General features: G+C 39.6%; 1 protein-coding gene across 3 annotated transcripts in view; it reads left to right on the top strand.

Moving 5' to 3' along the window:
- RECQL (RecQ like helicase) overlaps positions 1–16307 on the top strand; it is a 28351-nt gene extending 12044 nt beyond the window's left edge. For 2 of the 3 annotated variants that reach the window (XM_067559189.1, XM_067559188.1), the window contains exons 10-16: positions 2589–2737; positions 2830–2947; positions 4414–4552; positions 5377–5471; positions 9146–9365; positions 10371–10500; positions 11852–12038. In XM_067559189.1, coding sequence (XP_067415290.1) covers positions 2589–2737; positions 2830–2947; positions 4414–4552; positions 5377–5471; positions 9146–9365; positions 10371–10500; positions 11852–12019 — 1019 coding nt within the window. In that variant the 3' untranslated portion in view covers positions 12020–12038. Of the gene's footprint in view, positions 1–2588; positions 2738–2829; positions 2948–4413; positions 4553–5376; positions 5472–9145; positions 9366–10370; positions 10501–11851; positions 12039–15889 lie in introns of those variants that run through there. The other variant, XM_067559190.1, reaches the window with a different exon arrangement.
- The last annotated feature ends 739 nt before the right edge of the window (positions 16308–17046 follow it).

Genomic DNA, 17046 nt, shown 5'->3' with positions numbered 1-17046 from the left:
GACTGTTTTTTGGTGATCTAAATTTCTCTTAGCCCAACAATTACTATGCAGTCTAGTGAAACCTGTACAAGAGACCTTCTTTTTAGGCAACCTCCTATGTTATGGAACTGCTCCAAAGTATCCTCAAAATTTATTTAGTACTCATCAGACGACCCCTTCCACTAAGCAGCCAATTTAAAAGCAAAACAAAAGTAACAAGATATGTACTTCCAACATTGTATCATCCCTTACTATTTGTCTTGTCTATTTAGATTGTAATCTCTTTGGAATAGGGCCTGTGCCTTCCTGTATGTGTTCAGTGCCTAACACGGTGGGGCTTGATCCTGATTAGGGTCTTTGGGCACTACTGCAATACATATAAGAAGAAAATTTTGTGAGTCCCTTGTAAAATAGGCTTAACTGTATTATAAAAGCAGTTTTAGAGGTGCTGCAAAATACCCTGCAAAATGCTTTGGAAAATGGAGAGACAAGGTAGGTGAGGTAATATCTTTTATTGGATCAACTTCTGTTGGCGAGAGAGACAAGCTTTCGAGCTACACTGAGCTCCTTTTCAGGTCTGGGAAAGGTACTTAAGAATGTCACAGCTAAATACAAGATCAAACAGATAATTTAGCATTTAGCTAAGGGACCATTCAAGGTGAAGTGACACATTAACACCCCTGTAGTCATAGGACAAAAAGCGGGGGAGGGTTAGTGGGCTTATAATAAATCCACTGTCTTTATTAAGAGCATGAAGGCCAAAGGAGGGATTCAGGAAAGATTTCTTTCAGGATGGGGGTCCTGAACTCTCTTTGCCTTCATACAACCCACCAACCTCTCCAAGTTCATCATCAGAAACAAGCTGTCCACAGACCAGAACACACCATCTCAGTGGCTGCAGACCCTGCCAGAACAACAGATGGAACACCTGCAGACATATCTCCACTGCTACAATGATCAACACTCCCCACAACACACTTTTTAAGATCCCTGGGTCCTACACATGCCTATCACAACAAGTGCTATGGCCCATTCAGTGAACTAAATGCCCCAGTAACTCTGTGAGTGAAACCAGACAATGACTATGCTATCAAATGAACTCACACAGGAAAATAAGATATAAACACCCTATCATCTATGGGTGAATACTTTTTACAAAGTGATCATTCTTCATCTGGCCATCAGTCCTCATCCTCAAAGGAAACCTGCACAACGCTTTCAAAAGATGAGCCTGGGAACTTAAATTCATAACTTTGCCAGATACTAAGAGCATGATTTTTAATAGGCACTGGATTTATGGCTTATTTACAACAATCTGTAACCCGCTGGCCTGCTCCCTCTTGGTCCTGTGACTACAGGGATGTTAATGTGCCACTTTACCTTGAATGGTCCCTTAGAATATGTGCTAAATACTTACACTAAACTATCTATTCGAAGTTGTATTTAGCTGTGACACTCTTAATACCTTTCCCAGACCTGAAGAGATCTCTGTGTAAACTCAAAATCATGTCTCTCTCACCAACAGAAGTTGGTCCAATAACTAAGGGCTGGTTTACACTTACCTGGAAATTCGGCGGCAGTCGATGGGAGTTACGCAAACTACTCTGCGTAGTTTGCGTATCTCACGTCGACTGCTTCTGCGCGCTGTTTACACTGCGCTGAGCTGTTCCTGTCGGCTCAGCGCTACGCTACTTGAGGAGGTGGACTTACTCAGTCGACTTCCTGATTGATTGAGCGGGTCTCACTGACCGCTTAATTGATCCAGAAAGATCGATCTGGCGGCAGCGAATTTGCTGCCATCAGTATAAATGTAGATTAAGATAACTACAACAAAACTGCATGTTGGAAAATGAAAACAAATTACAGGAAATTCATGTTATGTATATATTTAGTAAGCAGTGAAGAGTTTCGTCCCGACATTTCCACCCATGAACCAGAAAACAAAACCTGCCACCCTTTGTAAAATAAATTGTCATTGTGTCATATTTCAGTACTTCTGGAGTGGGATATCTAGGATTTAAGTCATGGTTTTTTTCATAGAATCCTTGAACTCAGATTCAGCCCAGCTTGATAGGTAACAGAAATACAGGTATTTGTGCTCTCAGTTGATTTTTGTAGGGGATAGGTGTTCCTTATAGCACTGAAACTCAGATACCCCTCTCTGTGCCTTAGTTTCCCCATCTGTAAAATGGACTAATGGCATTGACTTTGTCTGTAAAACACCTTGAGATGATCTCATGAGAAATGCTATATAAAAGGTAGGTGTGGTGGTATTATTATCATCATAATATATAAATGGTACCTAAGGGAGATACCATTGCTGTCTAAGCAGAGTGTCCAAAATTGAAATTGGTACAGAGACTGAATTGCTTTTTCCACATTAAAGAGAAGCTCTTCCATAGCCAAGCATAGTGCAAAACTTCCCAACCACTGACTCACTGCTATCTCTCCCCATGTTTTATCAGTTCTTTTGGACAGATAACATCCCCTATCTTCAAGCCCATTAGTCCTGCACCTTACGTGAACATGAAATTCACTTATTTCTTTTTAAATGTTTCATTGCCATAAAAAAAGTTTTTTGTTTTTTTTTTGTTTTTTTTTTGGTACAGGAATTATTTACTGTTTTTCACAGAAGGACTCAGAGCAAGTTGCCATTAGTTTGCGGAAACTGGGAATTAAGGCAGATGCTTACCATGCAAACCTGGATCCCAAAGATAAGACCAAAGTTCACAAGGAATGGGCAGCCAATGAAATCCAGGTGAGGGATACAATTATTGTTATAGACTTATCTGACTTAGATAAACTGTAGATCTATATTGTGAGTGTTTAATTGTTATACTCTTGTTTCAGGTGGTAGTGGCAACAGTTGCATTTGGCATGGGAATTGATAAGCCAGATGTGAGGTTTGTAATTCATCATTCAATGAGCAAATCCATGGAGAACTACTATCAAGAGAGTGGACGTGCAGGTATTTTGAACAAGTTGGCTTCTGCTGATGAAGGGACTAGATTTCCATAAAACAAATAATCTTGTATTTGTCGTTGTGCCATTGTAATGGAATTCTCTGAGGGCCAGGTAGCCTCATGGTTAATGCACCTGGTTTCTAATCTCATGCTTCCTAGTGGGAAAGGCCTTCAGTCTGGTTCCTGACCCTTGTGTTTGGCTTATCTTCACGTCAGTGTTCTCAACGTCCTCAGTCTCCCCTTACTAGATTGTATAGGGAATAGATACTGGAAAGGGGTGGGGTGGAAATGAAGCTTATGTCCCTCCTGCAAAAAGGATGATTGGTAGGGGAGCCTGGGTCCTTCCCCAGAGGCTCCAAGTCCAGCATAAATAGTAAAAGAAAAGACAAGTAAACCTTCAGCCGCAACAATAGCGTCTGGCAGCACAAGCACTATCTTCCTGACCTCTGCAGAGCTCGCTTTTACTGTGCAGGTAGCAGTGGGTACACACCAACCCCTGAATGTTCGGAACATTCCCTGTTGCATCCAGCTCTTTGTACCCTGAACAATCACAGAGTTACTGGGCCTGCTATTCCCAAGAGAACAGTAAACACCAGCTTATAAGATTCAGTTGAGGACCAGCACTTTGCTTAGCACCACAGCACTTATTCTTGTTTTCACTATGAATATATCTAAGTTTATTATCAAAGAATGGAGATTCCAGTAATGGGGAGTAAGTATACTGGAAACAATTACATATAAAACATAATCATAACACTTTCTAGAGACTAAATGAACAGATTAATCTTCTATCTAAAGAAGTTTATCTTACCCAGAGTTCTCTTCAGCATTTTCTACCAAGCCTTGTTGAGACCCCTTTTTCATGAAGTAAAACGCTGTCCTTTTACTCCCCCAGTGAAGATTGATTGGGCATCCTCTTTGTCTCCCCAAATGTATTCAAGCAAACTTTTGATATGCGCCTAAAGATAGGGTTCTCTTCCCCTGCTGTGTTTCTCTTCCTGTTGGATCTTTTTTATAAACCATCATTTTCATTCAGTTCAGACTGGTGAAAGGGGACTTACTATGGGTGGGACAATACTCAATATACATGTAAATGGATAGACATCTCCTGTCTGTCAGAGAACCTATTTTTCACCTTTGCTGAAGACTAATTCCTTGATACAAGCTTTAAGAGCATATTTTTCAGTGAGTGTATACATACATAACTTCTTACATAGTATCTGCGTATATTTCACAAGGATAATGTTGACCAATGTGACACTGGCTTTCATTTGAGACTTCACGTGACTTTCTTTGGTGAACCAGAAGTACGTACCAGAATCTGGAGATTCCTGTAAATCCTCTGTACCCCATTGCCAGTGGGCATTAATTGGTTCTTGGATCACAGTTGCATGTTTATAAAACTTTTTGTTGTTTTTGTTGTTCCTAACTTGTGAAAAATCGAAATGGTGGTGTTTTAAATGCACTGTAGGTCGAGATGATCAGAAAGCTGACTGCATTTTGTATTACGGTTTTGGAGATATATTCAGAATCAGTGCAATGGTAGTGATGGAGAACGTAGGGCAACAGAAGCTATATGATATGGTATCATATTGCCACAACATGAACAAGTAAGTTATTCTGGCTTTTTGATAGTTTTAAACATTTAACTTGGAAGAAAAAAACTAATGTTTATCAACATTAATAAGGAACAGTCACATATGCCAGGATTTGTATATCTGAAGCTCATCACATTTAATCTTGCATATGAAGTAAATGAGTGTTAACTAATCACTCACTGTCTCTCACTATTTTAAAATGTGCATGGGGTCTAGAAGAAGTGTTACAGCTGTAACTCATGTCAACTAAAAGCATATTGGTTTCAGTGTATGTATTGGAATATTTTGCTATTTTGCTGTATCAGTACATACAGGATCAGAGTCCTCTTTAATATGGTGTACTTCCTCCTACACTGATGCTTCAGAAGAAGGTGGAACTCCCACCCTCGACAATGTACTTGGCCAGTTAGTGAATACTATACAGCGGGGTAGGGGAAAATCTTCTTGGCCTAATCTAACAGTCAACTGATTAGAAAAAAAAAAAAGCATTAGAATCAGTAGTCCTTGTTATTTTCACCCTACTTACTGGAATTGCAGATGCTGTTCGTTTTAATTTCAATCCTCTTTCTTATTTAACTAAACTGTTCACTCAACTGTAGTCATAATAATGAATGCCATAGATTATTCATATGTTGTGTAAAACAGTACTTCCTTTATCAGTGTTACACTTCTCGCTTTCTAATTTTGAGTAACCCCTTATTCTTTTTTTGAGACAAGGTGGGATTACTTAAATGGACTTCTATTTACCATTCATTTGATGTAATATATATACGCATTTGCATTTTACAATCTTCTTTCTCTTCTCCTCATCTCTAAAAATATATCTATACTTTCAGGTGTCGCCGGGTTCTGATCGCTCATCATTTTGATGAAGTGTGGGATTCTGCAAACTGCAACAAAATGTGTGATAACTGCTGTAGAGAGAAGCTTTGTAAGTAAATTTATGTTTAAGCTGAAACTAGATAATAGGGTTACTATGTGCTTCAAAGAAATTTCCAGTCTAGACAAGGTGTCTAAAGACTTCTGGAAGGGGATTGAACTAATAGGTCAATCACATAGGCAGGCTAGTAGCATTGCCTATTATTAAGGTTGCTCAACACTTCCCATTTCAAGATTCTGTTTTCATTTGCTTATAATTTTGCCTAACTTTAACCATTTTTTTGGGCTGAAATTTTTCATTCTGAGTATCTTCCTCAAGCTGAATTTTTTTTTATTTGTTTATTTTTATTTTTTATTTTTATGTCAGCCAAAACAATTTAGCTGTTTTCAAGACCTAGATTAGGGGAAAATACATCGTTTTGCCTATGTTAAAAATATATTCTGGTGTCCTTTTCTTTGAGAAGCTCTAACGGCCTCAGGCTTTGCAACAGACACTTGACATTTGATAGGGGGTAGCTCTTGTCACATGTGGCTTTTTGCTGTCCCTGTGCAAATCTGCCCAAATTTGCTATATGTCTTTGAAAAAAATTAAGTTCACACATGCTCAGTAGAGACTTGTTAGAATTCAGCAGCTAAAATCTCTGAAGAGTCCATTCACACTGGGCATGCTCCAGTCCCTAGGCCTCCTATGTTTGATCAAACTGCACATGTGCCCATCCCCAGAGAGCCACCGAGCATGCGCTAGTTCAAGGTTTTGGGGGCTCAGAAGGATTTTCCCTGTAATTGCTGCTCTCGGCTGGGGTTGGGGTTGGGCCAGGCACTGGAATTGAGAACAGGGTGGCTGTCTGGGCCGTGCTCTCAGTGACTACTTGTTGGTGCCCAGACCATATGGAGGAGGAAGGCGTCTAATTTAAATGCAGAGGAGACGACTGGGGTTGGGGTGAGGGAAATGAGTTGATTGGAACAATGAGCATGGTGAGTAGGACTGATGGGGGCGGGGGAAGAGAGAAACTGGGAATTGAGACATTTGGGACTGAATAGGGAAGGAGATTTGGGAGCTGGGGTGGTGGGGAGGCAAGTCTAAGGAGTGCAGATTGGTAGGCAAGGAGAATGGGACTGGGATGAAGAGCCAGAAGTGGGGAATAGACAGAACTGGGATGGGTCAGGTTAGAGGGGATAGGACAGAAGGAGGAACAAGGCAGAAAGCATGCTCTAGTGGGCACAGATCTATCTTCCAGAGCCTGGAATGGAACCAAAGACTCCAGTGTCTTGTATTCCTCTGCTGTCAGCAATTAAATGCACTGGCAAAGTGGGTGTGTCATGCCCCCTCTAGTGCTGGTCAGAGCAATGAATGAGGCAGGGGTCCTGTGGGAAAAAGAGTGTATGATTGTGTAATTAATGACCGATCATCATTAGGGCTACAGGTTTGTCGTGGTGGTTAAAAACTTATGGACACGTCTCTGTTTGTCCATGACTACCTGGAGGGAAGGTTCTTGGTGGGCTGTCTCACTGGCCTGATCTTGGGAAGGGGTAGGGGGGGCGGGTTGGAGAACAAGCCTGCTCTGCATTCACCCTGCAGTGGCGGCCCCTATCCTGTGGGACTGGGCCTGGTTCCCCACTCTGGGCATTGCAGTGCCACTCGCATTTGGCTGTGCTGCCCCTCTGTCACGAGTGGCGGGGATGGCCGAGCCAAACCTAAGTGGTGTTGCGACCTGGGGCACGCGGTTTACTCAGATTTGATGGAGCTGCCCTTCCATCACAACAGGGAGCTGGACGGGCCAAACCTGAGCAGTGCTGTGACCCCGTGTGCCAGGTCACGACACCCAGAGTGGGGAGCCGAACCCAGGCCTGCAAGACAGAAGCTGCAGCTGCCTGTGCCTGAGATGAGTGTATGCGGGGTTCCCTCTTCACGAGCCCAAGTTTAGGGTTGCAGTGCTAGAGTAGAAGGTGCTGCTGCCAGCGGTTGGTGCCCCCGTCATGGACTGAGGAGGCAGTGGAGGATTATAGTGGGACGCTATAATTTTGAAGAGGTAAATTTTTGAATTTCATTTGTCAGGGCAGTTTTTGATAATCAAAGATCACGGAGCAGTCACTAAATCTTGTGGCTTTTACTAAATTAACTAGGACAACTCTGATTTGTGACAAATCTGCAGCCCTGATCATTATTCATACATGCAAGGGGCAGAACTAAGGTTGCCTGTGCAACCTTAATTATGGCATTTTGTAACTTTTAAGTGCTTTTCTTTGCAATCTTAATGTTTTTTAATGTAATTATATTAAGACTACAAAGAGTACTCAAGAAGGAGGGAATCCAAACAACCTACATTTACATAGTATCTGTCATTCAAAGGTTTCAGAGTGATCTAAACGTCCCAACAGCTCTGTGTTGTAGAAGAGCTTGGTGTAAAGTACAGGAGTCCTGATTCTTCAGTCCCCAGCTCTGATCACTAGACTACATTCCTTCCCTGTGCTCGCTCTCTTGCGCTCGCTCTTTCGCGCTCACGCTCTAATGATGGGCTATGAGGAACACTTATGAAGACGTTTGAATTATCTCTTTGGCATAACATTTTTATCATTTGCTTATATATAACAGTCTATTTTTATTTTTTACAAGTAATGAAGTATTAGATAATAATTAGAGATGAGGCTTGAACAGCAAAATTCAAAACATCAGCTTAGTTTGGAGATGTTCAGATCCCGGATTTTGGTTTGGAGCCATGTCTAATAAGAAATGGTCAGTGAAAAGTTCTTGAAGATTGACTTGCTGGATGACTATTTTATTTTCAGTCTTCTGACACAGACATGCCTGTGGGGAAACATAACTTAGTGGCATTAGTCCAGGGGTCTGTGCAAGTTGCCATGAAAATGACATTGCTTTCAGTGACCCATGTTGGATGCTGTTAGTCTGTTTCATAGCCATTTTTACCCATTCTCCCATTGGAATAAATTTGTCAGATTAAACTTTTCAGTTAAAAAACTGTCTTCTCTCTCTCTCTCTAGTCTGTAAACTCATTGAGCCAAGAAATGTCTTATTTATTTCTGTAAAGCTCTGTGTAACTTTACTTTGCTCTGTAAATGTTCCATAATAAATATCACTGGGGTGAAAATGAACCCAGTTACAAAAATAACGTATTGGTTAGCATGCGAGTCAGCAAAATGCCACAAATAACAAAAACACTAAAGTCATATCATATGTCCAAATGAGATTTAAATTGCTTTTTCACTCTAAATTAGAAGACGTATTCATGAGAAACCAGTATGAAATCAATTTTTAAAAACTAGCTGGATGTATCAGCTTTATTATTTGAAATGTCAGTGTTGTTCCTTTTCCCGTTAGAAGGTAGCTGTGAAAGGTCTAGAATTCTAGGTAGAATTTGATTTCTGAAAGCTGCTGTGGTAGTATATCAACACTTCAGATGACTCACAAAATAACAAGCGTAAGCCTGCAAAGACTTGAGCACATGCTTAACTTTTATGCTTTCAGTAATGCCACTGAAATCATTGACTATTCAGTATGTAAAGTTAAGCATATGTGAAAGTCTTTGCAGGATTGGAGCTTAAGTACAAGCATAAGTGTGACTTTATCATGTATTGTTTATCACAAACATCTGATCTCAAAAGAGGGGAGATTACTGTGTTATAGAGTTGTTTATATTTTATTGAAAAGTAACACATCTGGCACAGTATGCTTTGTTTGAAGTACTAGTCCTCTTCTTTTCCTTGTAGCATTTGAAAGAATGGATGTAACGGGATACTGCAGGGATCTAATCAAAATACTAGAAAAAGCAGATAACATGAGTGAAAAACTCACTCCACTGAAATTAATTGATGCCTGGCTGGGCAAAGGTGTGTCAAAGTTAAGAGTGGCTGATGTTGTTCCTCCAACACTCCCTCGTGATGAACTGGAGAGGATTATTGCCCATTTGATTCTGCAGCAGTATCTGAAGTATGTGTGGTTATTCATTCTTTTCTTTAAAATCTACTAGTTACTACTTTTTCTGCAACCATGCTGTTGTGGTATAATATCACAGTAGTAGATGTTTTAGCAATTCCTTCATTTCAGAAGCTTCTAACCTGACTACAAAAAGTTTGCACAGATATTATTTTTCTGTTTACTCTTGGAAAACAATCTGTCATTTTTAAGACCGAGAAACTGAAAAATTAAAAAAAATAAATTGTGGCTTAAAGTAACACACGTTTTTGCTTTTGTTGTTTTAAAAAGCTGCTGGTATTTTCTTTTTGTAAATGCTAAATATTTTAGTCATAGTCCCCCATCCTGCAACAAGCACCCCAGAGGCAAACTGACTGCTGCATTTGTGCAGCGCCACATTGACTGCAGTGAGATGATGAGGTGGGCAAAGAAAGCTGCCTGTGCAGAGCTTATTGCAGCATTGGGGGTTTACTGTCAGATGTGAAACTGAAGAAAACAGAGTGAAAATGACACCTATTTCATTTTGTAACCTGCTATTCCATGTATGTGTACTTCTTTCTTTTCAACAGTGATTTCATAAGGATCTCTGAATACATGGGACTCTGACATCCCATGGTCCTAACTTTCTATTATGAATAAAAAATGACAAAGGATTTACACATTTGACCTTAATGATCCAGAGTGGCCAGAAAAGTTGACTGAGTCAAAATTTTCATTTTTTTCCTCACTTAGTGTCTAGATATCATATCGTTTGTACCCCACTAGACCAATGAGAAGTGCCAAAAAGTCAGCAAAAAGAAATAAGATGTGAAGTGCCCACCGTAAGAGCTAATCCTGCCAACTCCCATTTGAATTCAATGATTATTTGCCTGCATAGGTATAAAAGGATCAAGCTATTAGTGGGGCATCTATTCATAACAGTTTCTAAATGTCTCTACATTTCCCCCCTCATGTCTATTCTGCCCACTCTACTACTCCTGTTACCAGTGTTTTCCTCTGACTGTGCTTTAACTTTTGCAGAGAAGACTTCAGTTTCACAGCATTTGCTACAATAGCCTATTTAAAAATAGGACCCAAAGCTGATCTGCTGAAGAATGAGGCACATGTTATCACCATGCCAGGGAGATCAAACAAAAAAAGTGTTGACAAGGTATTTATGTATACATTGACTTCTTATGATTATTTTTCCATTAGTATTTACCACAGTTGGCTACTGCCTGTTTACTGTGTGTAAAATTAAGAATGTTTTAATAAGTGTATTTTCTCTACCTCATTAAATATGTTTATTTTGATCCTTCTGTGGTAGTGTCTTATCTTTCCAATTACGCATCTTAAGATGCACAGTGTAGGGGTTGAGGAGGCGGGGAGGGGGAAGTCTTGTACTGATTTTAAAAGAAAACAAAAACCTTTCAGACATGTTGTTCTCACTGTGTGTAATACAATGGAATTAACATGAGTAATCTATACATTTAGAATCATATTTCCACAAGAATATCATTCCTTCCACTCCAGATAATATAAATGTTAAACCACAAGTCTTACAGTTGTCACTGTGAAGTGTCTCTTACAGCTCTCATAAATTACAGATTTCATGTTAGGCTTATAGCTGTGTTGATTATATCTGAAACCCTTTTGACATTAATAAGTCAAAAGCTATGTAGCTATAACCTATTCTTTCTATTTACACCTATGCAAATCTCTAACAAATCTCTAACAGTTGCATTCATAGGAATTAACACCATGTCATATAACAAGAACTCGGACCATTGTTTACACTTATTTAGAAGAATTGTTGCTGTAGTCACTGTTACATATAATTGAATTAGTCTGCAAACTCCATTTCAACTAGCCTCTCTCTCTCCAGTTAAATTACACATTAACAAAAGTAGTGGTACTTACATAAAATGAGGAACCACTTACTTTTTATAGCTATTTGGACCTAAAGTTAAAACAGGTATTTAGTCCTCAAACAGATTTAAGTCTTGAACGTAACAAATTTTGCTCATGTAAGAACTGTGCCATGTGAACAGGGGTTTACAGAATCGGACCCTTGATCCATTCTAATAAGGCTGCAATTGGTTGGCTTTAACGTTAGCAGGAATGGATAATTTGAATGGGTGAATTAATTGCTGTATTTAGTCTGAAAAACTCAAGTATTTTACATATAGCAACTTAACGTGTTTGTCATTGCTACATCATACGTACTTGTCATAGATGTTACTGGCTTAAAGGGGTATTTCAGGTTCAGCTGAATGTAGCAGGTACTATGGGGGCATAATACACAATTAATGCTGCCCTGTGGGCTTTGAAGAAATTTGACAAGGCTCAGGAACGTCTCACAGATGCTGTTGTGAATAGAAGCAAAGAAGTGGACTTACCTGTGCTTCACTCTTAATAAGATCTTTTAAAGCTTGATCTTCATAGTATGTTCTCTGCATGTTTGTATTGAGGGAGGAGAAAGAGAGTCTTAGTTTTAATTGATCTGTGTTTATAATCCACAGGTCAAATCTCCTTGGTCTTATAATTCTGAAGGGACTGGTGGAAACGTACAAGAAGACATTTCTGAGACTGTCTCAAACCCTGCTGCAAAGAAGGCGAAAGAGCATAAACGACGCCATTGTGAAGAGAACTTCAAAGCAAAGAAGCTTAAGCTTGAGGATGATAACTAGCTGGTAGTCCTTGACTGAATTTTACATTGAAAAATATATCTAGGATAACATGATCTCTCCTTCTCTGTGAGAACTCATTGCAGAAGTATAATTTCTATTTTATTAATTGCTTTCTCTTAAATGCTAAGGATTTGTGTTCATCAGAAAGGTTGGGCAAAAAACAAATATGTGCGATTTCTGAACATAAAAGCAGACAATCTGGCATCATACTGTTAAGTAGACAAAGAAGAAACAAAGGGTTATCAACAAAATAATCAATCCATATCTGGTGATATGGTTGTGTTGCCTGATGTGCAGATTATTTCAATATATATTGCTTTTTTCAACCCTCTTTATTTTACAAAGCATACACTCTATGGTAGTACAATATACTGTAATAATGCACTTAAAGCTCATATAAACATAAAGCATCCTGATTATACCCTCTAGGTACACTGCTTCTAAAGATAGGAAAAGCAAGGTAGACATTATATATCCACATCTACAACAACTAATATATTTCACATCATCTCTTAAAAATTGGGGTCATATCTTCTTAAATTCCTCCTGCTTGTTATTCAGATGGAAAATTATCCTTTCAAGATTTGTTTAAACATTAGAAAAGGGTACGTTGGTTTAAGGGTTGTATTTTCTAAAACACATGAAAAAGCTAGGTGTCCAACTCTTACTGAAAGTCAATGGGAGATAGGCACCTAATTCCCTTCTGGGCTTTTCAAAAGCACCTTTTTAAAAAAAAAAAAAAAAAAAAAAAAAAAAAAGAGAGAGAGAGAACTTCCTTGCCCTTGAGCATGTTTCATCAGTTTAGTTTATGGTGTATTTCTTGGTCAATGTACAGACAGTAATTCCACTAATGAATCTAATCAAGAAAATAACAAATCATTACCTTTAAACACAAACTATAGAACTAGTTCAGTATGCCTCAGGTTGGACTTCATCCTGTTCCCATTGAAGTCAGTGGGAAATTTGCCATTCACCAAGGAATGATTAGGCCCTGCATTCTCACAGAAACACACAAACTTCTGCTCCAGTCTATGCTGTGGTAGGATGTGGCAGTATTCTCTGGTGTATCAGTATTCCATGGAAGACATAGAGCAGCTGTGGAAATGTGTTTCCAGTACTCTCACAGTTAAGTGTAGGCCTAGAATATGGCCTACATTAAGCTTATCTATTGTGTGCCCTCTCAATCCTAATTTTTTTATATCAGTCGCTTTGTTTCTGAGAAACGTACATATATATTCATTTATGCGTGCTTTTTATTTCTGTGGACCACAAAGAGAACACAAGCCACTGAACAATACCTGTTTGTAGAACCCTGCTGATAATTGTTGACAACAGTTTAGATGATGTTGATAGCAAACAAGGCAGCTTTTGTTGGCTTATCTGTGAGAAACCAGGAAATAAATCAGTGTTTAGTAAACAGAAAAGAATGAAATTTACTAACAGACCTCAGAGCAGATTCTCAGGTGGTGCAAGTTGGCATAGTCCGACATGTCAAGGGAACAATGCTGATATACGCTAGCTGAGGATCTGGTCCCTCATATTCAAATTTCTACAAGAGAGCAAAAAAAACCCCAAGTAAAACCAAAAATGGATTATTAAAATATTATTGATAGTGTCCCTTTCTTTAATAAACAGTTACAGCTGTAAAAATATTATTCAACCTCGGTGGTGAATGTTTCCAATAGAGTTAAATAATTTTAGGAAAAGTTGAAGATGGCACACTGTAGCTGAATGTTATCATTTTTGCTTGCAGTGATGCCCTGGGAGCTAGAAACTGACATGTTCCTTTGACTGACTTTATTTTAGTTTCAGTATGCACTCAAAGGGTTGATGATGTAAAGTTACCAACAGCCCTATAATAACCATCAGGATTATTAGGAAAGCTGTGTGCATTAGTCAGTCTTAGAAAGATTGTCTTAATGCGTAACAATCCCTGTCTGTCATTCCTAAATCCTGAACATACATGGCCTTCTCTATACTCATTAGAACTGAGCAAGTAAAAGCATGTTGTTTGCTGGCACGGTGCCATGTGCTCTCACTGACCTGTACAGGTTTTATAAAGTGGCTTATTAGTAAGGCTTATCCTTAATGCACCATGTTGGGATTTTTTTGAGTGTGTGTGTGTACTTTTTATATATGTATGTTAGAGATGGACTCAAAGCCCCAGAACTTTGAAGTTCCAGTCTGGATCTGCAGTTGGACACTAGCCCATGCCTACAATTTTTCTTATTCCACATAAGCAGAGATTTACACTTTACTAGCTGAATTTTGTCCTGATGGCAATCTGCATGTCAGCCACTTCAACTGATGCTGTTGACGTGAAAAAATGCAGATCACTGAAATTATCAGTCAACAAAACTTGCACAAATAGATTAATCCCTTTAATGGGATGGCAAATGGCAACTTCAAGACTACATTGTTGTGTTGATTTATGTTTCTGAGAATGCTTGTCCATAAGAAATTCCTCCTTAATGTGCTAAGTATTTTTTGTGGTGCTGAACTAGTTAGTCAAAGCTGTAACTATTATTGAGACAAACCGAGATGATGCTGAAAAATGATTTGATGGCTCACAGGGAAAGTTGGTGATAGGACAACAACTAGTTTTGATACATACTGATACATAGTGTTCAAAAAAGAATGAGATAAATTCATCGAGTATAGGTCCATCAATGGCTATTAGCCAAGATGGGCAGGGATGCAGAACCATGCTCTGCAGTGTCTAGCCTCTGTTTGCCAGAAGCTGGGAATGGGTGACGGGATGGATCACTTGATGATTACCTGTTTTGTTCATTCTTTTGAAAGCACCTGGCATTGGCCACTGTCAGAAGACAGGATTCTGGGCTACAGAGACCATTGGTCTGATCCAGTATGGCTATTCTTATATTCTGAAATTGGGAGGAATTTGGTAATTTCTGATTATATAGCTAAAGTTTGTAGCTTTGGTATTACCTTTTGTCTATGGTGCCTTGTACACGGGCCCTGAAATAGAATTTGGAAAGTGAGTTTATGTATTGTTCCAAGCAAAACTGGTTTAGAAAAGTCTTTGGCCTGTTTTGTTGGAAATACACTCAACATAAGAACGGCCATACTGGGTCAGACCAATAGTCCATCTAGCCCAGTATCCTATCTTCCAACAGTGGCCAATGCCAGGTGCTTCAGAGGGAATCAACAGAACAAGTGATCCATTCCCAGCTTCTGGCAAACAAAGGCTAGGGACACTTCAGAGCATGATTTTTCATCCTGGCTAATAGCCATTTATGGACCTATCCTCCATGAACTTACCTAGTTCTTTTTTGAACAGTTTCTAAATTCTGTTCTCAGTTCAGCCTCAGGCCCTGTCAAAACCTAAGGTGGGGGAGACCTCATTGTAGAAGGGAATATTTATGGGTAGAAAAACGAGTGTTTGAGGTATTGCTGCCAAACCATTACTCTTGCTTTTTGCTATAAATGGTGGGTTTTCCACTTTATAAGCATGCAGAAAGTCTAGTACTGAACATTTTCCAGTACTGTACATTAACAAATCACAGTGGATCAGAATTGAACTGAGTATGGAGTATAGGTGCCCAATTCTACATAGCATGTGGCATAAGACCTAAAAGCAGTACTGGTCCATCCTTCTTTCATTGTAACTGCAGGGTGATGACAACTGCCAGGCTTTTATTGTTGGCAAGCTCAAATATCAAGCAATTTTTAATCTCAAAGATACAAGTACAAATCTTATGGTTTTTATTAAATGTAGACAAACTTATGTACAAACTAAGTCACCTGAAAGCTCCTGGTTGCACACTGACATTCTACCTGCACATGTGCACTTAAATAGGATATATTTTCATAGAAATGATTGTACTGACTTTTTGCACTTTGTTACAGAACTGGGCATTGTATTTCTTTGGAAGCTCACTATTTTCCTTCAAAATCTTGTCTTGAAACATCGTGTTAGTAAGTCACACAACTGCTGCACATGGTTTTATTTTGTGTTTTTGAAATAGTGTATTTTAGCCCTATGTGCTTGATATAGGGAAACAATGGTTACAGTAGTGGAAAACAAGAGTAAAATAAAGAAAGATGATAAAACAAAATGATTGATGCTTCTGAGTTCTGGCCACAGAAAGTTCTAGATTTTCTTCAATTGAAGATGTAGTCTTGCTTTTCCACCTGCTCACTTCTTTTGTGCCATTATCTCTAACCTGCAAATTGTATCTGACTTACTGTTATCTAATGTGCAAGAGTCTCACAAAATGCCTTGCATCTAAATCGCTAAGCAGGAAACTACCATTCCTGTCAATTCCCTTCCCCCTGACCATCCAGGAAGGACGTTCAGGCACAGCCCCCTCTCCTAGTCCATAGAGGGTGGAAGCAGAAACTCTGTGGAAGAACCTGACCCAGCAAGTAATCTTGCTGTAGGAGAGGGGTGGCTGCATGGCACATTTGAAGTAGCAGAGAACCTGAATGCAGGGGAGGCTGCTGGGGAGCTGCATGTAGAGCTCCTATTGTGCATGAACAGGTTGTGAGTGGTGGATGTTGCAACCAGATCAGGTAGGTGCAGAACATGGGGGCAAGCAGTGGAGACTGGGCAAGAAGCCCCTGCAGAGGAGCCCCAATGAAACACTCCATTGACAGATTGTGGCCTTAAAATCTGCAAGCTTCAATGTGCCTCTCGTTGACATGGGAGAGGCACCCGGATACAAGGCTTGACGAACCCTAGCACTCACAGCCCTGCCTTCCCTAGGCCCAAATAGGAACCACTATCATTCCACCTTAAATTGCAATTGTCTCAGCCACTGTAGCTAGAGTATTAGCAGCCTTCCCCTTTCTGGCAGCCCTACTAAAATACCCCTTCCTTTAGACATGTGTACAAGGAGTTGTTGGGACCCACTCAGGCTAACTGCCTTGTATTTGAAGTGCCTTCAGTGCTTGCCTCAGGAGTGGTACTTCTGGTGTGCTACTAATACCTTCAGAAGTTTGGTGCATCACAGCAGAAGCAGCTGTAATAATTATGCCATTTCTTATGTCAGATATCCTGACTT

The sequence above is a fragment of the Emydura macquarii genome, unplaced genomic scaffold, assembly GCF_026122565.2.
Source record: "Emydura macquarii macquarii isolate MOO-44397 ecotype Brisbane River unplaced genomic scaffold, CSIRO-AGI_Emac_v2 contig_2205, whole genome shotgun sequence".
NCBI lineage: Eukaryota > Metazoa > Chordata > Testudines > Chelidae > Emydura > Emydura macquarii.
This window is presented reverse-complemented; position numbering and strand designations above follow the sequence as displayed.